Source organism: Haplochromis burtoni, unplaced genomic scaffold, assembly GCF_018398535.1.
Source record: "Haplochromis burtoni strain Fernald_Lab_line unplaced genomic scaffold, NCSU_Asbu1 Contig_57, whole genome shotgun sequence".
In the NCBI taxonomy this organism is placed as follows: domain Eukaryota; kingdom Metazoa; phylum Chordata; class Actinopteri; order Cichliformes; family Cichlidae; genus Haplochromis; species Haplochromis burtoni.
In genome coordinates, this window is record NW_024582418.1 from 365,012 (window position 1) to 388,704 (window position 23,693).

General features: G+C 41.7%; 1 protein-coding gene across 2 annotated transcripts in view; it reads right to left on the bottom strand.

The window, feature by feature from the left end:
- meis1b (Meis homeobox 1 b) overlaps positions 1-23,693 on the bottom strand; it is a 77,352-nt gene that overhangs the window by 46,234 nt on the left and 7,425 nt on the right. For both annotated transcript variants that reach the window (XM_014333612.2, XM_005922421.3), the window contains exon 7: positions 16,012-16,123. In XM_014333612.2, coding sequence (XP_014189098.1) covers positions 16,012-16,123 — 112 coding nt within the window. The remainder of the gene's footprint in view (positions 1-16,011; positions 16,124-23,693) is intronic.

A 23,693-nucleotide genomic window follows, 5' to 3' on the forward strand; every position in this document is an offset into this window, starting at 1 on the left:
ATGCATGGATGTGCATTTGTCTGTATGTGTGTGTGTGTGTGTGTGTGTGTGTGTGTGTGTGTGTGTGTGTGTGTGTGTGTGTGTGTGTGTGTGTGTGGCAATTAGGAGCAGGCCACTGACTGGAAGGAGCCAGGGGCAGTTGAAATGCCCCGGGGCCAACCGAGGGAAGGAATATTTTATCAGTCCCCTCACACGCTGTATACACAAATACACACTTGCACACGAGCATGCACAGACTCACACACACACTGCAAGCAAACAGATAATGACGTAAAAATTAGGTTAGCTTTCTTTGTGCATTTTCACTAGCTTTGTTAGCGCTGGCTAAACTGACTTAAAGTCTGTTTTATTCAGCTTCGATGGTTTTTAGTTAAGTCTTTCTGCCACTCTGTGTTTCATTATTGCATTCCCTCCCCTCCTACTTCATTACCCTTCTTCTTCTTTCTCTCTGTCTGCTGGACTGTGGAGTTTGGATGGGGGATATCTGCACAGTATTTGCTCGATGCAAGACTGAGGCGTTGTTATTTTTCCTTCATTTTTTGCTTTTTTTGTCTTCCTATGCAAATCAAAAGTGTACTGCTTCAAATTCTGGGTAGAAATTAAGCTTCCACTTCTCAGTTTCTTTACTTCCCTCTTTTGTGTCTTTATCGCTCCTCTACATCTGTCTCAAGGCATACCGTGACATTATCAAACAGTATCTAGGCTAATCTGTTATGATCTGATTATAAACCATCTCTCAGCATAGGACAGACACTGGTACTAGCTGCCCCCTGTGCACGGGCACACGTGCCATTCAGAGGTGTCAGCCACTTTTCTGCTGCCTGGCAAATTAACAGCCACAGACTCACCAGTCATTCATCTGCGAATAGCAGTACTGTCAGATGTGTCGCTTCTAGCGCATTGCAAGATAATTATGACATTTAGCTTTCTAATAATTTATTTTTTTCTTCGTAGAAGCACCATTGAGATGAGAAGGGTTATGAATATTAGCTTTGTGCCAGATGTCATGAGTGGGATCCTGTGCGAGGAATGATTCACAGATGGCGAAACGTTTTTGGAACATACTGTGTGATGTTTTTGCTAGGTTTTATAGGCTGTGGATGGACTGAGAAGAAAAGGAGTGGAGACAGGTTTTTGAGTTTATGACACTGCATTTAGTCTAAGGGCTATTGCCTGCAGGAGAGAGTGTCTTTTGCTGAGAGTGTGAGTGACCTGAAGCTGATCTCTCATAGACCAGTCCTAGAGTTTCACACCCCAGAAAGCTCACATGACCCTGGGTTGGTTACCCAGGCAAGGCCCAGGCCTCAGGGACCTGATATCCTGTTCCACATGGGATCCACACATTTCGTACTGGCAGATGAGAAATTCATACATACATACACAAACTCCAAACATGAAACACACACACACAAAGTGCAGACACTCTTGATGTACATTCACAATAGTGCCCTCACTCGTTTTCTCTCTAGCACTCACACACAAGACACTCACACAAATACACATACGTTACATTCCCAGAAATCCTCAGAGGGGTAAAGAAGGGCTTGCAAGAGGGAGGGAGAAAAAGAAAAAAAGCAGCGTTTATTGTATTCAGGCCATTCATAAGCTCTAGACGTGAGGAAGGGGGAGTACAGGGGGGCTTGCAGGCAGTGGGGGGTTCCCTTTGCATGGCTCTGAAGGGCCCCTCCCACCTCCAGATATTCTGAACATGCAGGAATTCCTCGCGACGCAATTAGGGGCACATTTTCAAAAGCATCTCTCCCTTTACCGCACACATACTTGAACATACTCACATGCACCCATTTCCTATGATCTATCATGAGGCATCTTTCCAATAATGACCACTGAAGGATTCTAAACTAACACACACACACACACACACACACACACACTTCAGTACAAAACACTCTCTGTGACCAATGCTGCTTCGCCTCCCTTTTATTCCCGAGGAGGAGGAGAGACTGAGAGAAATCCCCATGACTATTCTGCGGATAATGACATGCGCTGTCGACAAAACAATATGGCTAGTCTAGACTTCCCTTCTGCTTTTGCCAGAGAGACTACTGTTTTGGGGTCTTTGCTTTAAAGTCCAGTAATTGAATCTCGATCATAGCACTCTGAAGCATGTACTAATCTGTACAGAACATTCACCAGCTTAATATTAGGCCTTATTAGATTAGGCAGACAAAAAAAGTTGCCATTATTACAAAGTATAAAAAAAAATCAGGCTTTCCAGGTAAATAAAAGGGAGGGGGCTAAGTAATTGCTTCCTGCAATTAAAGACATTTCCATTGAAGTAATTACAGTAAATAATGAGTGCTTTGCAATAACAAAGCCAGTTACTTTGAATGATGACAGTTTTGTGGATCAGCACTGACAGATTCAATAATGACAGTAACTAGTGATTCATTCACAAGGGTGATTTGTAATTAAAACACACTAGAGACTTATTGTTGTGAGATTCCGAGCCAAGTTTACTGCAATTATTTCGACTGCGGTGATCCAATGAGGAGAGTATCAGTAAGTCAGAGACAGGGAATGTGTTTAACAACAACGAATAAAGCAGCACAGAGCAGTTATCAGAGTAATCAGTTAATTAAAACTGTTTAAACCTCAAGTCTGTGGAGGTTCATGTGGCTTTTTACTGGAGTGTTGCATTATTAGTAATCATACGGAATGTAAGTTTCCATTCATGCTCGCCTTCTCACGTGTTTCATGTTACCATGTCTACTGATGGAATTGAAAATGTAAAGTTAGACAGAAAGACAAGGTTTGGTCGGTGCACAAAAACAATGTTTATTTCCAATTAGGCAACTGTGTTGGGTATTTCTCGCAGTTTTATGGCGTTTTATAGGCCAAATGATAAACCTTTTCTAATATACTGAATATTAGACCTTTGTTAATGGTCATACTCTCTGTGAAAGTGTTCCTGTGCTTCTGTGTGTTATAGCTGAGACCCACCCACTTTTGGCTATTGGGGGGGAAGGAGGGATCAGGCCTGTTGACATAGCCATAGGTGATGGCAAAAATGTCAGTGTAAATGTGACTGCTCTCTCTGTGCCATTTTCCCGTAAAGGGTCATCACCACAGGCTGCCCGACACGCTGGAAACTGCCTCAAGCACAGGGCAGCGACACGACATTAAACTGCAGTATGCCTCCACGCACAGGAACACACGTCTACGCACACACCGACTGCTTTTTATTCCCACTTCCAGATCAGTTGAGGAAGAAAGAATGAGTGAGAAAGAGACAGACGGCACAAGCCAAAATGAAAGTGTAGGGCGATGAATTCACCCTTTCATGTCGAGCACTTTTGCTGTGTAACTATTGATTTTTCCCTTCTTGCCTTTGTGCTGAAGTTTTCTCTTTTTTTCCCCCCTAACCTAGAGATAGAAGGCCAGACTCGGTTCAAATGGGGGCACTTGTAAGGGGGGTCCGCATTCAAGTCGGGGAAGAGAAGTCCTCAAAAACCCACACACAAACACACAAAAGGGTAACATTCCTGAAATTTTGCCTCTTTTGCTTCTTTCTCACTCTTAACACTCACTTCCAATTGTTTCACTGCCTCTCACGTGGCTTTTGACACCTTCGACTCACCGAGCTTCAGTCAAACTCAGCTCACAGTGAACAGCTAGAGAGAAAAGGGGAGAGTCAAATGGACTATGAGAGAGGAGGGGAAGGGGGGAAGGGATTGTAGAGAGGACAAGGACTATAACAAAAGCGAAGAGCACTTAACAGCACAATGGCACGGCAGTCCTTTCCAAAAGTCAGCTGATGTGCTGAAGGGCGTTCAAAAGTCCTTCAATGTATGTGCGGGACAAAGAGAAGGAACCTTTAGCTAATCTCAAGGAAAAACATCCCATTGGACTTTGTTGTGGACTTAAACTCAGTAAATGTATATATATTCAGCAGGAGAAAACCTGTACTCACTAAAGTCTGCTATTAAACCATCAAAATATCCTTTCAATAAACTCAAAGTGACAGTAACTGCATCTTTCTTTCAAGAGCTCTCTACTAAGCTGTAGTATCAAGGTGTAATTTTTAGCCAACATGACTTTCCAGAAAATACATCCTTTCAAATTATATTTTATAAAAAAAGCTACATTTTGCAAAATTATATCTTACTGCAGGGCTAACTTGTTTAACTTCAAGCCATCAGTCTGGAAATATATAATTTCAGCACCAACAACTAGCGTGTTCTGTCTTTAATCTTGTCTTTATGATCAGGGTACAGTTCAACTAACCAAACTGAAGCTTCTCAGTTTATTTATTCAGACTTCCGTGTTTAGCACTTGTTTGCGTCTGCATTTTTCCACATGGTAACTATCTGAATGACACAGCCTCTGATAAACGCTTTTAATACACATGGATTTTCCCACTCATGCTAACCTATCAGCACCAGCCAAACTGCATGTAGTTAGATAATACAGGCACGCTAACCCTGCGGTGGTAAGTGCTAATAATAGCGCATTAGCTTCCAGGGAGGGTTTTTTTTTTTTTTTTGGAATAACAGACGGTTTCAGTATTATGAGGGAGTATAATATGCTCTTCGCCCACAAGCTCAGGTTACTGAAGGGGTGGTTTTGAAAACAGGATAACTTATTATCCGAGCTACAACCTACTCTATTTAAATTATTTAGGATCTATTTAGGATTTTAGCTTATTTTTTATGAGTAAACAGGGAAAAAGGAGTAGGAGAGATTGAGTGTATGACTTTTTTAATGATATGATGCCCTCTTAATCACTCCTACATAAAAAATAATAATAATTAATTTTAAAAAAAATGCATTGCAGATTCTCTCTATAAAGGAATGTTACATCCTCACTTCCTACTTCTTGTCATGTCCTTGATAGGGAAAGGATGTGGTGCTATGGGGATGTGGGGGATTTGTAGTCCTATCAGGCGACCCATACACAGCCCTGATAAGACTTCTGGGACAGGGACAGAGGAAGAGGAAGTGAGTGGGTTTACAGCAGCCTACTTCCTGTGGAGCATGGGCCCATGTGGACAGGAGTGATATGCCCCCCGTGGATGCTGGCACTCTCGCCGCACAGTCCCACCAAGTCATTTCCTGAAAGAGGCAGCTCTCTCTGGGGGTGACTTCCTGTAAAAGTATGACCTCTTTGTTGCTTAAGAGTATCTCAGAGGAACAAAGACCTGGGAGAGCCCTTGGGAGCTAATGTGTACAATATATTGGCAGTTTGTGTGTTTAACACCACCATTCATGCTTTTGCTCTAAAGGTTATCACTACTAAGAATCTTTGCCCCAACTCCTGCTCATCTCTTTGAGTTTCACCAGTTTGGAGTAGGAAGGGACGATTGGGTTACGTCTAAATGTATGTGTTCACAAGTGTGTGTACCACAAGTGGGATGCCTTGTGTTGCTTTGCAAACACACTAAGTAAACCCCCGAGTTTCCCTTCAGCCCACCCTGCTGCTCTTGTGCTGCTCTACAAGTATTTGTTATCTAGACTTCTCTTTCCTCCTTCTGTCTCTAAACTCTTAGAAAAGCTTGCTGAGGTCTTTATCTCTCACTCAAATCCCTATAGCAGGTATACATGTCAAAGGGACCAAGGGGAGGAGGTCTCTGGGGGCAGCATGTTTGGTCTAGGTCAGCCTTGGGTCAAGCTTTGGCCTAGCTCTCTCGTTCTATACTTCCAGCTTCCCACATGCCAGATTACCTGGACTCACAGCGTGCCACCTCAGCCATGGTATTTCACACCTTTATGCTCTTAAACACAATTATCGCCAAAAGTTGAACAAATAATTGGAATTGTAGGTGTTCAATATAACTACAGCAGGAAATACTGTGGCAAAAAGACACAGTAATCAAATCTGTGACCATACAATATGGTGATTTTAGTCACTTTTCCACTTCCAAATGAGTGAATGTTTGTGTGGATACAGGTTTGATAGAAGCATTGCATGTGTCATATGAAGGTTACAAAATGAGCCTCAACAGAAATTAAGGTAGCATCGACCTATATCTAATAATAAAGAACCTCCACAGGGAAGCAGGTTGTGACCACAAATGGCGCTTCACTGGTGTTTCCCTGGCATGAAATTGGCTTTGTGTGGGTGTTGTTGGGAGAGCCGGCTGGTAAATTCTCCCCTTCTTTTGTTAGAAAAAAAAAGGGGGGGGGGGGGTGAGCTTCATGCATAATGGTCTTAGCCAGGGAGGTCTGGAACTGTCCATAAATTGAATTATTTCAATTTGAGGCAGAGAGCGAGGGAATAATAGAGAGTTGCATTTACATGTGAACATATGCATGTGTGTTGATGGAGAGAGGCTCATTTTTATTCTTCTACAGGCTTCATATTGGCAAGTGAGTATATAAGCCAAGTTGCAGAAGATTACAGTGGAGGCCACATGTTACCTTGGAGCAGGAAGCTATGCTAATGGGGGGGGGGGGGAAGAAAGCTGACTGATGCCAAAATAACCGTTTCCCTTGTGAATATTACAGTTTGTCATATATTTCTATTCTTACAAAGATATCAACTGTAATTAAAACAACTTGTCTATGTTAAAGTGTTTTGATCGTTTGTTAAGTCTTTTAAAAGCGAAGCTCCAAACTTCATAAATGCTGAAACATCGAATATGCACTTGTGTTTGTTTAGAAATGTGTTTTAGGGAAATGGTGTGTGGGTGTGGGGTGAAAATATTCCTGACACAATGTATTCGGCAGGGGAACATATGGCATACTGGCAGCAAGCTAGTTATCCTTATCCTCTTTGGAGGCTAAAATTAGCACTTCGCTGTTTGTAGCTTTAAGCTGGACTCTAACCACTGTGATGGGGCTAATAATAAAGGAAAACAAAATGCTCAGTTGGCACAAGTACTTCGCATCCTCTGCCTTCTTTTTTGCTCTCTAGCCAACCTCCTGTTCCCCTCTCTGCCTGTCTTTCACCACTCCCTTTTAGCTCCTAATACTATTTCGACTAATCACTCCAAATTCAAAGACTAAATCATACTAAACATACCCACATGAAATGCATTGTTATCATATAAACGTTACTTGATCAAGATTCCCCCGTAAGCCTGTGTGTCAGGAAAGCCAGGATTTCCTGAACATGGACCCCTTGGCTAGCTTAAGAGCATGGGATGATGGGGCTAATCTCTTTATCAAAAGCTTAAATAAATAATGTGCTCTGTTCATGTGAGTGTTGCCCATTACTGTGTTTTTGTGTGTGCCAAGGAGTTAAACAATGATTCTCCTTTGAACAAAGTGTTGATAACCTTTTGCTTTGCGTTGCCTCTCCTTGCTTTTTTCCTTCACTCCCTTTCTATAATTCTGCCCAAGTGAATGCTCATACTACGTCTCTGACATACAAAAAAAAAAAAAAACAAATAAAAAGGAGATGTTACTTGTAGCTTTTCCTCCAATACTTACAAAAATAAAATGCTCACAAAAACTCAGTTGGCCATTGACTCCTGGCGTCTACTGGCAGAGATGACTAAATTCTGTGGTCTTCCAGTCTGCTATCAGGGTTTTCCCTGAAAAGTTAACATCTATCTGATCAGAGGCCTCCTGGGCCCTGAGCTCAGCTCTTTTTCAAGTGAAGAGGAGGTGTGGGAGGAGTAGGAAGAGGAGGGAGAAAGAGTTAGCAGGGAGAGGAAGACTGAAGCAGAGAGAGTTTAAGGTCGTTTTCTGGGCCAGATATAATGTGTTGTGACACATAAGCGATGAGTTGCTGTGATTTTACTGTCAGACTCTCTGTGAACCACGATTAAGAACCGAGGCATGCTCTTGCTCCTAAGAGCTTGTTGGTGTGCGTTTGGTCTTGAATCTGCTGTGTTTGTGGGTCTCTGTATGATTTAATGCAATTTTGATCTGAACTGAAAACCGAAAACTGTAAGGAATGCACAACATAAAGAAATTTTGTCACCATTTAGATTCACTAGTTTCCTCTACACATACACAGAAACACACAGACACACGTGCATGAGCGTGCTTTAACTTTTTCCCCATTCATTTGCATGACAAGTGCATTGCCACATTTCCACCGGTTTAGGTTTGCAAATCAAACATGAAAGGGGATATATACACACATTTTCTATATATAGACAGATAGCGAGAGAAAAGAAAGAAAGATATCAATTTAACCAAAGTGGCATCTTTTTTAAGGAACAGTGATACTACAATTGTGCAAATTATGGTGCTTTGCAAAAAGTAAACTGAAAAGGAGTTCTCAATTGACACTTTTCAAACAAAATCTTGGATTTATGGGTGCTGATTCAAAACGATTTAAGTCTGAAAACTTGAGGCATGTGTGAAAAATCTCTCTCTTATATGAATTTAATTTCCTACCCACAGAAAAATATTCCAGTCTTCCTCTTTTATATATTTAACTTTTCTTATCATAATCTCCCCACCCTGACACACAAGAGACACATACAAGGCAAAGAGGGGTGAGTAAATAGTATCTTTTAGCAAATACCAGTAATTAGATATAAGCATTTGGCATTCACGCCAGTCACAAATTAAAGAAGAGCCTTTCCTGTAAACAGACAGTGAGAATGTGTCTACATCATTAGTGTGCCACAATTATAACATGGGAGCTAAAGATACATTTCCCTCCCGCTTGCACTCCCTCTGTGGAACAAATGAAGTAGAACCCTTTTCTCTCTTGAAACGACAGCAAACTACATGATCTGACCTAAGTGCATTTGTCTGTGAAATGAGAGAGATAAAATGCAACACAGGCAACTTTAAAATAAATAAAAGCAACGCATTAAGTGAGCACTTTTTGTCTCATGTCATTTTAAAGACTTAAGCAGAACACATCCTGAACTAGCACAAAGACTGAGTGAAGGCACATAACAGCCAATGGAGTGAAGGGAAAGAGAAGCTAGTTGGTGTGCATGCAAGTGCACTTATGCACTTATGAATATGTATTTCATGTAAATTGTCAAAGACATATTGTGATGGTCTCTAGACTTTGCATTTCTTTGGTCATGCAAACATGGTCATATGTAACCAACAGACAGGCTGAGATTCAGACAAAGAGAAATATTTCTTCTCTTCTGTTTCTTTAAGTTAAGTCTCCATTAAATAAGACAGAAGCAGTGGTAGAAAAAAAAATCAGTATGTACAAATATGAAACCAACACTCAGCAACACACAATTCCCAGAGTCAAGGAGTCAAAAAGGTTCTGACATCTTATCAGAAAAGGTTTTATAACAATTACTTTATTACACACGAGACACATTTGTGCCAATAAAACAAAGATAGCGAAGCTGATGCAGAGGGGAGGAGACGACTTTGTTTACCTATACCTCAGACCCTTGCTTCCTCACAAACTCAGCGGCTGTGTGACACCAGCCCTAATCCTAAAAGCAAACTGGCCTCTCACTGTGGGAACCTGATACAATTTCCTCTTTTTGAGGGGGGGAAAACTCCGGCCACTCTGAGTTTTCTTATTGCCTATGAGGCAATAAAAAGCCATCAAGGGCTATCATTTTCTGCAAGGCGAGTCATAACATGTTGGCCGACGCATCAGCCACTGAGATATAGCGAGGCTGTAAAGATCTCTGTGAATCCGAGAGAGGAAGGTTGTGATTGAACACCAAGAGGCCAAACATCTCTTTTCCCAGGTAACCACAGATAATAATGTTTATAATGCAGTAATCCAGTTTAGACTGAATAAACATAGCGACCAGCAACACTCAGTCGTTGAAGGATGTTTCCCCAAGGTGTTCTGTGATGCAATTACCCTTTATATAAGTCTTCCATGCATTAATTTTATTAAACAGAAACTTTAAGCTCATGTGACCCTGTAGATATGAAACTCTTTTTGACGCGTTAGCACATGCTTGCACACTTTCCTTTAACCCCCTAAGGGACAAAGACAAGCTTAAGGTGGCACGGCCAAAACTTTTTCACCTCTGGACTGACTGAAGATTTTATTTGCTAGCAGTGGCATATTTTCCTCAATAGACTCCCAAACAGCACTCTGCATCATTTAACACACTAATCAGGGGTAACTGTTCTGCCCCTCTTTTTCACACAACAAAGCATCGAGATGGTTTCCCAGCATTCACCCTGAGAATCTCTCCCTTCCTCCTCATCGCACTCTCTCGTTTTGCTCCGTTTCTGTTCCTCGCTGTCTTTTTCTTCCACTTTCATCTTCTCCTCTTTTCCCTGTGTTCACGCTCTGAAGATATCAAAGACTGAATCCTGTTTGTGTCTGCCAGCTACTGTACTTACACACCTCCAGTAATACGGACTACAGTCTAATCAAGGGAGCCACAAACCTTTTATCTACCCACAGAGCCTCACATTTAAACAGATTACCGGTAAAGCTGGACACCAGTAAGACAATTACCGGACCTAGGATCTTCCTCGATAACGTCTAGACAATGTCTAGACAATATATGCATTCACAAAATGAAATACAGTTTTTTTTAAGGTATGTCTATAAGTTCTTTAATATTGTTATGAAGAATCTACAAATTTTGCATGAATGAATAAAATCACTGACTATTAAAGTTTTCACTGTGGGCCTGTGTTGTAAATACACTGTAACTGCCTTCCAGGACTTATTTATTAAAGTGCATCTGATTCCCTCAGTTATTAATCTTTAGCTCATTATTGCAACAAAAAATTGAAAAGAAAAGTGCATTTATGAACTCCTGGAAGAGAAAAGAAAGTCGGGGAGGGGATTATTTCACACAGACACACAGAGTTCTCTCTTCCAGTCTACTGGACAATCGGACCAATTAATCAGTGACTCTGAGGGCACCACGTGAAGCTGAATGATTGGACGAGGAGAGCAGGCTGCTGATTGCCTGGCACCTCTGTCTATGTCCCTGTTTGCCCACCCCAGGACTGAAGACTGCCCAATGAGACAACAGAAAGCAGCAGCTCCTGTGTGGCCTGACCTTGTTGGAGGGCACAGAGATTGGAGAGTGAATAAATGGATAAATGAATGGATCACAACAACAGGAATATTCCACATTGATCAATGGGAATTTGCGGCCACTGGAGGTTATACGCAGTGATTAACAGCGAATGCAAGGATGATCTATTCATTCAAATACATATCAAACCAGCGAAGTTGACTATCCAAATGTTTTTAGAGCCACATCCTCAAGAAGTGGTAGGCCAAATGCCACATCCTTCACCAGGCTAATCCCAGCTGGGACTGGGCAAATGTTGCCTTCGTCAGTACTCGCAGTCTTCACAAAGATGACATCTATCTAATCATAATGTACAATAAGCATACAGGAATTTTAAAGTGAAAACTAGAAACATTAGTTTAAACATCAGCGTGTGCAAAATAGATGAACTGGTTTATTGGACTATGAAAACATTTTAGACTTGGTTTTACAGACTTTCGGTTAGTTACACAGAATAATATGAGCATAAATTAAATTATTCCAAATATACAAGCCAATTTAAAAAAAAAAAAAAGAGCTAGGCATCACACAACAGGCCTAAATCTCAGACTACTACTCAGACACATAAAATGCATGCAGACACCAACACATAGCCTTACAGGGAGCTATTTGTCTTGGCGCGGCACACTGTACTCTTTACAAACGGTCTGGGTAATTGGTGATACATATCTAATATCACCAGTCATCGCCTCACTCCCTGGATGTTTCTGACAAGCAGAGAAGGAAACCCTGTAGCTTTCAAAAACAGAGCAAACACTTTGCTCCGCTCCTCTGCTGAACTCACATACCACATCGCTGCAGCTGCCCAATTCAGTGCCTGAATGTTATTCTGTTTCCTTTGCACGCCAGACCCTCGGAGAAGCCAAGGGGTGTCCTCACAAATTCACACAGGCAAAGAGGAGTATTTTATACTGGGAGAAAATGAGAAGGCCCGCTCATGTCCATGAGGGACACCCCTCCATCGCAGGCATATATGATCTGCTAGGTTTTCCTCTGCCCTTCGAGCATTATACTTTTCACAGAAAAGCAAGATCCAAGGCTGCAGAAAAGCTTCTCCAGAGGGCTTCTGGGTATTAAACAAAGGAGCCTGTTGGTAGGAACTAGCGAGCAAACAGCTGGGCTAATAGAGCGGGACTAATTAACTACAGGGTCGCTCTCCGACTCTACTTGTCGATGCTTGCTGGATGTTTACAAAGACATCCCAGAGAAAGGGAGGAGAAAAATAAGAGGCTTTCTTCTTTGTCTGCTCTTTAGGGAGAAAGGAGACACCCAGGACTGATTTTAATGACATATGTGAAGCAAATGTGATCCTCCCTCCATTTTTTTTTAAACTGCCAATGGAATTTAGTGCTAAAAAATACCATCGGCATTGTGGTCAAAGCACAAACACCATAACTAAGAACGCAGCATGTGAGCATTGTCACCACACGCAAAAATAAAAAAGGGTTGTTTTTTTCACATTGTCACTGTGGCACTGAGAGCACTGCAAAACATCTGCTGGTTTAAGAGTTATTATTAACTAGCTTATTATTAAAAGTACATTATATAATTATCATTTAATTTGCTTTGTGAAAAATATTTTTCCCACAAATGAATTCAACAAGATTCACATGGTGAACACCAACTTTATATAATGCAAATCCCTTCTCATGAGTCTTACACTGTTGAATCTGGGAACATGAGTACACTTCCGGATAGAGAGAAATTTTTATACCAGTGGCCAGTGAACCCTTAAGAAAAGAGGAAAGAGTGAAGCATGTGTTTGTCACAGGAATAGCCTCAGAAAAAAAGAGAGAGAGGAGAGTTCACTAGTTAAAGGCTCTCAAACAGACAGCATCGCTCTTTTGCTCCACTATAGGAGGAGGATTAAGAAGAGATGAACGTGGGGTAGATGATAAGAAGACCAGATACAAGGAATTATACAAAGGTTGAGTGCTAAAGGAGGTATAGAAAGTGTGAGGACATGGACTGATGTACTTGAAAGAAATGGAGTAAAGGAGGTGAGTTGAAGGATAGATGAAATGAAAATGGAGGGAATGAGCAAAGAAGAGAAAGATGGCCATTAGCTGTGCAGCTCTACAGGCAGTGGGGAAGAAAGAGACATGAGAGAGAAAGGTCAGTGAGAAAGCAATCTGTAAAAGGTAGAAAGGAGGAAAGGTAAAGGAAAGGGATCAGAAATAACAGAGAAACAAAGAAGTGATCAAAGAGAAAAGGAAGAAAAAAGGTTAAAGAAAGGTGCAAAAGGAAGTGGAAATAAAGTGAAAATTGAGAAATGGGGCAGATTGAATAAATGAGTGTAAAAATCTGAAAAATTGTATTATTCACGGAGAAAGAAATAGCAACAGAAGAAAAGATAAGCAAAAAGCATTGCAAAATGTACAACACAGAGGGAAAACAGAGCTGTGAAAAATGTAAGAGGGAATGATGGGGAAGAATTAGAGCGCCAAAGGAACAAAGAGAGGTGAGAGAACGGGAAAGAAGAAGGATAAACAAAGGTGGTGTTTTAGAGCGAGTGGGAGGCAAGGAAGAAAAAAAGAGGGAGGAGAGAGAGAAAAACACAAGGATACACAAGGAGGGAGAGAGAAACCGACTGACAGTAAAATGAAAGAGAGACAGGAGAGTAGGTGGGAGACAAGGGAAAACTGGAGAAGAGAGGGAGGATGTTGAGATGAAAGAGAGAGGGGGGGTGAAGCTGTTGGGGAGAGAGTGAGTAAAGTGCCAAACAGATAAATAACCAGCTTACTGGGATTACCAAGTGACTGACACAGAATTTGCCAGAGCCAATATGACGTGGCACTGATAGCTCTTAACCCATATAAACCTGAAACTGGTCCAAGATGTCCTCCAGTATTTACTGTTGTCACTGCATTCTAATGCTCACCACTGTGTGTGTGCTACATACATGTGGACTTACATATGCGGGCACATAGCAGCATAGAGAGTTGTCAGCTTTGAAAAGACATTATTAGAGCTGGTTAAATGTTACCTGGATAAAAAATACAAATTAAGTAAAAATGCACAACATGTCCAAATGAATGCGGACATGTTATCGTCCCTACGAGTTCTCAAACTAAAAAGTAGAACTTGATTGTGCCTCGAATCTCAAACAATTGATTATAAGTATTCCTGAAAGGACATAGGAGTGCTTTCACTTCAAACAAGCAAAAACAAGACTGACAAGTTGTAACAAGGAAAAAAACAACAACTAAACACATTAAAAAGGCTGGCACAGTCATACTTAGCTATTGTGCAATTTTATATGTATTTATTCACATGGATGTGCGACATCACTCTGCTTTAAAAACTATATATCATAATAGCACTTTGCACCATCAACCTCTGGAGTTTTTTTCTGAGGAAAGAAGTTTCCATTCTTGAAATGCCAATGGGCTAAAACTAGAATCACATGCTGCAACAGCCTCCACTTTTTCCAAGAGCCTCTCCACCAAACCTTGATGGAGTTTTATACAGTTTGATGTGTCTTATTGCACCTCCTGGTTAAATAGAATAAATAAAATGCTAGCAATCATGTTTGACGGCCTCATACACATATACATGCATGATGTTTAGCTGCCATTGTGCAACACTTGGACGAATCAAAGCACATCATTCATTTTGCTGAAGCACATACACATTCTCACACACACAACACACCCTGCATTATACTCTGTAATTACTTTAATAACAAACAAAAATCTGCAACAGCCTGGAAAAGGAGTTGGGGAAACAGATATGAAGAGATAGAGGGTGATGCGAGAGAGTCGGAGAAGGTGGGCAGACATAAGGAGCGGGTCTATAATTGGAAAGATGTGAAAAATGAAGTGTCAGTTTGGTCAATAGAGGGCAAAGGTCACAGAAGCAGGAGCCCAAACTCTGCACAGAGCACACTCATTAGAGCGACCAATCAGATCTCGCCTGGTTGCCCCAGACCATTACTCATCACAGGCAGAGGAGTGCACACACATTTCCACAATATCTCTTTGTCTTCCCCCGTTTTACTGTAATTTCACTCTTATTTTATCAATTTGGTCTCCTCCTCCATATTATTTCAATTTTGTCTCAACTCGTGTCTGACCTCTCAGTCCTGAGCATAACTGAAGAGGGAGAGTCAAGCGCATACATATACAAGACAGAAAATGTGCCCGAATTAAAAAAAATAAAAAAAGGAGAGACAACAAGACCAAGTGTGAGACAGACTGAGACAAAGAGAGACAGAGTATGTGTGTGTGTGTGTGTGTTGACTATATAAATGGCTGCTCGTTGGAGTGGAAGGCATGGCGGCGCTCTCTGCTCCCACCCAGGCTCTGCCTCCTGGCACTGGCAACCCTGCAAACTGCTCGCCTTGACATCGCCTTCAATAATATATGAAGTTGCTTTTTTGACTACAGTTTGTTTGCAGCGCCTTCCCACCGCCACCATTTTCCCACTGCTGCCTCTCTCTCACAGCCTCTTTAACACACTCAGAGGCACACACATATTTTCTGATTGCATGTAGATATCCAACTCTGGCAGATTTGTCCAGTGGAAGGGAGAGTATGTATTGGAAGTGTATGCACAATAACAATAAAAAAATAGGATTAAATTATGATCAGACTGCATGTTTTACGTGCAATATTCTTCCAGATTAGTTCAGAATAGAAGCGGCATGAATGCAAAGACTGTTGTAAATGTAAGTAACCTCTAATAAAGGTCTCAAGCTTCACAGCATAAGTTATTTTAACAAGTTATTAATGTGGGGGATTTTACACTCTCTCAACACTTTCAAGTGCATGAATTCCCAAAGAGAGGAGCGTAAAGCAAAAACAAAAAAGTTGCTGCACTCAGGTAAAGACTATCTACCAAAATATGTCTACACTGTTTATGTCTTCCTATGCAAAATGAAAAGTCCCTACTAGATCCCAGAGGAGCTTTCACATACTTGACCGTGACCTCTGACCCCTCTGTGAGTTCTGTTGCAAAAACCAATCCCCTTTCCAAATACTCTGAATCAGCCTCTCTCACTTCGTCCTCACACATAATAAAGTTTTCTCTGACGGATGTCGTATAATATACTCTGCATCTTGGTCAACACATAAACGGTGCCCCTGTCCTCTGTCACATGATCTCTTACCTTGTTCGCTGCTGTTGTCACCACTGTGCGATGTGTGTCCCCCGCTGGATGGTCCCGGCGTGCCTCCAGAGCGCGTGGACGCCGTGTCATCGTGATCTCTGTTCCAGGACGTCTGAGAAAAGGAGAGACAAAATCGAAAGGTTAATCAGCTAATCGAATACTCAACTTTCACCGATTTAAAATTTCATTATCATCTTTTGAAAGCTCTGGTCTAGATGTAATGTCCATTACATTCAAGAGAGCCAGTCAAACTCAAATGAAATCAATCTCTGCCAACTCTCAGCCCAGTCATCCAGTGTGTGTGAGGCCCTGCAACAGTCTTATGGAATAAGGATTATTGGGGCTTGATAAAGAGAAAAGCTCAGACAAATAGAAAGTGAACATGTTGTATTAGTTCCCAGCTTTCTGAGGCATGCAATCTGCGGCTGCCTCCATTTGGCTCAAACCACTAGCAGATGAAAATACAAAACAGCTACAACTTAAGATAGGCTTCAGCAAGCGCCAGGGAGTGATGTCATCCGAGCAGAGTGGAGAAAGAGGGAGAGAGAGAGCGTGAGGTAAATAACTCAAAGTATTGCTACATAAGTATAATTCCTCTCTTTTGTCCAAAAGGGAAAGGGGGGAAAAATGGATGACCAGTCCCACTAATGTTGAATTAAACTTCATCTGAGGCAGCAGAGCCAAGACTGGGACATAATCAAATAAGCTAAAGTTTCCCACAGTTGAGCAAAAAAAAAAAAAAATAGAAACAAAAGTATTGCATGACAAACCAAACTAAGGCTGATTTTAAAGAAATGAAAAGGTCTAAGCAACGCAAAAGTATAAAAACGCATTCCTTTTTCTATAAGGTTTTTTTTTTAATAGATCAACTTGACTGACAGCAGACTAAGATTCATTTTACTCTTACTAGTTTGTGTCATCAAAACACAAGCAGCTGACTAGACAGAGAGACTCAGGAGACAGGGTTTTATTTATATATAGTTATTTGTGCGTGTGTCTTAGGCCAGATGAGTGTCAGCTGCACACTGGATGGTAGAGAGCTAATGGCCCAGAAAGAAGTAAAAACCGAAGTCACACACACACACACACACACACACACACACACACACACACACACACACACACACACACACAATATTGTCCACAGATGCAGGCAGACAAAAAAATAGAGGAGTCAAGTTTTCTCCCATATATACAGGTCCGATGCTTACAAACAGACATACACTCTGCATACAGCCTGCAAAGAAAACACAGAAATCTCACCCTGCCCCATACAAAGCTGCTGCATACTATTGAAACTAAACCAGATGTTACTTCTTATCTCTGAGTGCCTCTGAAAAGCAACATTAGCGCTGAGGACAGGAGAGAAAGAGACTTCAGAATAGAAGGAAATGGAATCTAATGTGTTATCACACACAGTTTGCTATCACAAAAAAACAACGCAACAAACAAAACACACGCAGACAAACACTTATCGAGCCTCCTCTACCGCCTGCATGAGCCTATCTTTGCTCGGTGAAATCAAATGAAGGAGATATCAAGGGGCAATGTGGTGTTTGCATCACGCTTTTAGGGCTTTGCGACGAAATGACTGATAGAAACCCACACGGAGGAAGCAAGGAAGGAGACGAGAGGAGCACACTGGGGAACAACTGGTTTCAATTGGGACACTACAATTGGCTCTGCCGCAGCAAGAGGGTTTCAAGTTGAGTTTAGCATTATAAAAAGGCAGACACTAATTCATGACTCAGGTTTGTTTTAAACAAAATATAGAAGGAATAGAATAACAGAAAAGAAAAGAAAAGTCAGCAAATTCAACACATTTGGGGTCTGTTAGAGCTCTTTTGATGTTCCTGGGCTATGAAATTATATTCCAGTGCTTACATGGACAATATAATTGTTGTTTTCCAAATTAGGCTTTGAGGCTTTGCAATAAAGAGGGGAGTCACTGCACAAAGGCATGACTAGGATGGCGACTGGTTAGATAAACGCTGATTTTAACAGGGATAAGATACCAAAAAGATCCCTTCTCCACCTCTTACAAATTCTTTTTTGCCGACCGTAGAACATTGAAAAATGAAACACCCGTGCATGACCAAGTTAACTCCAGAGAACATCAGAAGTGAGGTAATCCAGACCACATGCTCAGCGAGCAAAAACTTAACTCTGGCTTTTGCCATTTTTTTTCAAAAGTGAAGCATTTAAAATATGAGCAGAACTTGTTTATTCAGAGCGCAATGAAAAAGAATAGTACAGTACCCCAGGGATGTCGAACAGCAAGTATTAAAAACCCAAGAGCCTCAGCTTGCAAAAAGGATATTTTTCCCCCCCCATGTTCTTTTTTTGTTAATTCTATAACAAATTCCATTTGAAAATATAATTAGAAAGTGGAGGGGGAAATGGCAAACTACTGCATTAGCTGTAATTGAACAAAAGAGCGCTTTGCCTGCTGGGAGGTGGCCACTGAGGCCCCACGGGAAACGGGGCGGGGCTGAGACAGGACCTGGTGGCATCTCCGCGGGGATGAGGAGTTTATTTATAATCGCAGGCCGCGCTTGGATGGAAAGGGCCTAGCACTGATCTAACACACAATTATTGCACACACGGCTGAAAACACACAACCAACAAACACTCGTAGCAGTGCGCACAGGTCATGCAGTGCATTTGCACACACACCCAGTCACAAGTAAATTTTTTTTTGATCACTTGGTTTGTGTGCACACACACACACACACACACTCACAAACACGCTTTTCATTTACCTTATACAAACACATCACATCGCTGCCATACCCACAGCCTCTATTTAACAAAAGCACACACCTTGACCGCAAGACACAGGGAAACAAAACAATACACACCCTGTGCCAGCAAGACTACGGCACACAATAAAGATCTTCACCTTCAAAATATGGGGTATGTAAATTTTCAAGATGAATAGATGCATAAATAGAAAGCTTGAGGTAGTGGAAAGAAGGAGAAACTTGTCCTTCTGCACACATAGCAGCACGCTTGATTTATTCTGTCCCTTAATGAGCCGCCATAGTCTCTCACTACCTCTCCGTTCCCCTCTCTTTAACTCTTCCCTTTACCCACCGTCTCCTGTGCAGGATGCACATTAATTCAATGCTTAATTGTTTAGTAAATTCAATTTTCCACATTCTATTCTGCCTATCTTTAGGTAAAGTTCTTAAATCTGTGCCGCCAAGCTGTGGGAACCCTGTTTTTGAGCCATGCATACCTTTTTTTTTCATTACCATTTTTCTTCCCTACACCACCCTAATTCGCCATGAAAAGATTTTCCTTGCTGGAAATTCTGATTCCACTATGATCGGTGAGGCATTCCAATCCAATGCATTCTCATTGTGCCGCGTCTTAGATGCAAGAGGGGCTTCCCTTTCTGGCTGTGCCAGGCCCCATATCATACAAGCACTCATGCAAGAAATGTTGCCTTGCCAATTCATTTGCAATAATAAAGAAAATGGTTAAGGTTGTTGTGCTTTGCCCCCCCACCTACGCTTCTCCCTTTCTTCACTCTGAAATATCTTTTGTGATGATATGGATATTTACTTTTCACTCTGTGCCAGTGAGCGTGCGGAAATAATCATATGTGCATACTTACAGGCACAGACATAAATATCCAAATAACCCCCCACACATACACTCTTCACTGGTGGTACATCTGAATCAAAGATGACAGTTGAGCTACTCCATCCCCCAGAATTCTTTGGTGCATCTACTCTCTGTGGTAGTTTTCTTTAACACCATTTTTGACCTTTGCAACAGCACTGCTTTCTCAAGTTGAAACCGGCGAGAATGCCATGTGTTGCAGCAGCAAGATGGCATGCAATAACTCCAGACACATTCTGCCACTCAGCTGAATGCTGGTGGGAAAGCTGTAAGTGAAAGGGGCTGAAAGGCCAGCTATTGTAAACTCTTGTTTACTTTGCTTTTCACTGTAACTAGATAAAGCAGGATCTGCCTCTCTGATAACCTGCCAGGCAAGTGCTTGCCCGACTACTTCGGTTTTCTGTGCTCTCTCCACCCCTCTCCTCCCCTTGTTGCAATATTACTGCTTCCAAAATGAAAAGAGGGGCTGATAATGGTATGCGTGTGGAAAAAAAAAAAAGGGGGGGGGGGTAGAGAGAAAAGACCCCTCACTCCCTCCCATTCTGTTCAACACTCCCCCTTCCTCCCTAACTCTTCACAATAGACAAAGAAAGAAGAAATAACCTTATAATTGCTAAAGGGGGTGAGGGAGAAAACTGGATTTGGTCTCTTGAGTAAGTAAAGTATGCTACACTCAATAGCCGTCAGGTACTCTTCAAACGGCTTTTTAAAACCGGTGGGTTAACCTCATAGAGACAACCAAAGATAATTACATGTTTAAGATAATTACCAGAGCTTTCAAAGTCCATTTAGATGACACTCGTGGAAACTGACAAACTGATTTCCCTTCCTCTGTGGCCTCTTCTACTGCAGCTCTTACTATAGACTCCTTGGTTACCCTCTATGAGCTGAAATCCAAACAAAAACATTAGCTCAAGTGCTTTCCCCTCTCCACGCCATCGAACCCCAAACAAAGCAATGGAAAGGTGGGCATTATTAGTTAACGACACGTTTTGCTGTGGTTTCTTCGTTAGCCTAGCCTGACTTGGAGCCACTGCGCTGGGATGTTCTCAGTGGATTCCTTGGAGACGGGTTGTTTGTGATGGTGGCCATTGTCAGAGGCTTGCAGGGGGTTAAGGGGGAGAGGAACTTTCCATTAGCTAAGTACACATGTGTTAAGCCAGGTTATTGTTTACTTAGCCAAAGAAACCACAGCAGGCCTCAGGGACAGACATGGCCGCCCATCATAAGTAACAGCAGACACAAACCAAAAACTTTATTTGTAACTGGGAAATTCTGACTATCATAGTGTGTCTGTGACACAGTGAGGCCGCACTAAGCACTAGTTTTAAAAACAACTCATAAATCAACTTTAACAAAAAAAGGCCATAACACCAAAATAAAAAAAACAAAACATACGCACTTTAGATGTGTGAAAAAAATTATGAAGGCATGAGAGAGGCTCCTGACATTCTAGTTCTTTGAAGTTACTTCAGTCTTGAGTTGCTCAATCATAATCACCCCTACTTGCTATTCCACCACAATTATAAAGAGGCTAAGAAACACACAAGTCACGTGGTCACCTCTTTGTATCACTTGTTGAATCCCCAACAGCCGCCCTGCATTCACTACCGAATGGAAGAAAAGGAGGAGTTTAGGCAAAGGGGGAGTAGAGGAGAGAAGGGGTGAGTGGGGGTCAAACCTCTCTTCTATTCAACTACAAAAGCTGCTATTACCAACAATCACTACAATGATTCAAAAGTTTGTATTAAGAACAGCAGTGTGCCACTGTAGGAGAGAGAGGGGGATGAAAAAAACAGAGCGAGTGTGTGCGCCTGTTAAGTCGGGTGAAACTCGATCCATACTTCAACGAGAAGCGGATAGATTAGCGATAGCGGTGTACTGATTAGGAAAATAGTGGCTGACCCTGGCAGTCATGGTTTCCATTGAGCTAGGAGTGGGGAGGGAGCAGGGGTCACTCTTTGACCGCCAGAGTTACCTAAACCAACACTGCTGGGTCTCACTGACCTGGAAACCCGTACTTGTATGGCATAACAGTGCCAATTGTTGGGAAAAAGATACCGCGATAGCGCTATCAGGAGCAAATTCTTACACAGTGACCACAACACAAAGCTCAAACAAGCCGGGTTTGTTTAGAAAAGATTGTGCAGGTTAGAAGCACAACAGCAACGGGTCCCTAATGTATACTGTAGATGTTATTTCAGATTGCAGCCAATTTCACCTTATTTTCACATTATTTCAACTTCTCAGGAAAAGACTCAGCATTCATAATCAAAGAAAAAGTCAGGCAGTAAATATTTTTAAAAGGAAATTTCAATTATTTCCAGTCCCACTTCAGCCTGCATAGCTCAATCAAGTAGAGGAGCTCTTGAGATTTGTAGTGAGTCCTCATCACTATTAGTACTGTTGTCCTCTACAGCAGAAAGCCTGGGCCCTCAGAGTTCATTAGCAAATTGCTACACCCCTCCCCATACGCTCTGTGCAATTAAAGGCAAATGTGTAAATGACGTACAGCAGCGCAGAAATACCTCCCCACTTCTTTAGACTGAGGTGAACGTGTGTGCCAGGCAAATAGGGACACAATCAGCAGAGTAACTCTTGCCATATTTTCACAGCAAGAAGAAGATTGAGACAGACGCGGCAATATTCGCGATCACATTAAAGGCCTTCACGAAATTAACTTCTTGTGTTTTTTATGTCTGCATACTGATTAGCTCAAAGTAGATCTAATGGGGCAAAAACATTCAGCTCAAAGGGAGGAAATCAACGTGAATGTGGTGGAAAGCTCTCCAGAGACCAGCAAGGAAAGAGTTAAGAAAGTCCAACTGGTGCTAACCAGTCACTCCACTCACATAGCACCTGAGGGGGGTGCTGCATTTATCAAGCCAGTCTGAACACACACACACACACACACGCGTGCGCACACAGCAGCACACGCACAAATACACACATATATATATACACGCACAGAGCTTGTGCCTGCGCACACACACCCACACCGAAAGACACACACAAACATAGGAGGGTATGCCCAAACTGGCTGGGCTGCATTCACAAGCCAGTGCAGAGCCTCTGACTTTTTCACCTCTCAGCTATGCTCTGCTTTCTTTTGAAAGAGGCGCTCGGTGTCCTTTCATATTTCCTCACATAGGCAGGAAAACAAAATGTAAAGACATGTAAAGAATATTCAGAAAAATCACTGTTATGACGCAAGGGTACATAATGCAGCAAGAAAGTCAGCGTTGTTGAATTGTTGAGTTTAATAAATTCAAAGTAGTTTTTTCCTCTGACATTTTTTTCCTCTTCTACAGTCGCCTCACTGGAATAAATTGGTTTATGAATAAATGAGCCTGCTTTCTCCATCTTGTTAACATTGTTCTTTTGTGCAAATTCTCAGCATTTTTTTCCAGTCCACTTCAACTTTATGCCCGAGGGCATATATTAAAAATACATATGGAAAGAGATAATGCACACACAATGCAAATCCGTTAAGGATGTCACCACCTAACAACTGCAGATAAGATGCCACACAAAAATAGCCCATAAAAAATTTAAAAAAAGATATATTCTGCCACAAGTAAGTCATGAAGTGTAGTGCCATTGGATTGACAATGTAAGTATTCAGCGGTGAGAGGCATGCACCCTCTGCCTGTTTGGATATGCTCATTTACACACAGACTGCTCTTGTGGACAGTCTCCACATTAGGCCATCCTACCAGAACATCAGCCCATCCCTCAGTATTACAAATCTGTCAAAAAAGTTTGCTCTGTGTTTTAATACAAACTGTGCCTGTAGGTCATTTTTACGATTCTTTCAGTGTAAACATAAGCTTGTATGGTTTTGGCCTGAATTGGCTATATGTAGGCAACCGTCATTATATTAAAATAGGCCACGTCTTCATCTTACAGTCAATTAAAGATCTGCATCAGTGCCGCAAGCACAACATCATTTTCTTCATATACCTAGAATCCCAAGGGTTTTAACACACTATTTCAATATCTATATACCATAAGGCTTCATTCCATGTTCTGACCTATCTATAAAAAATTTG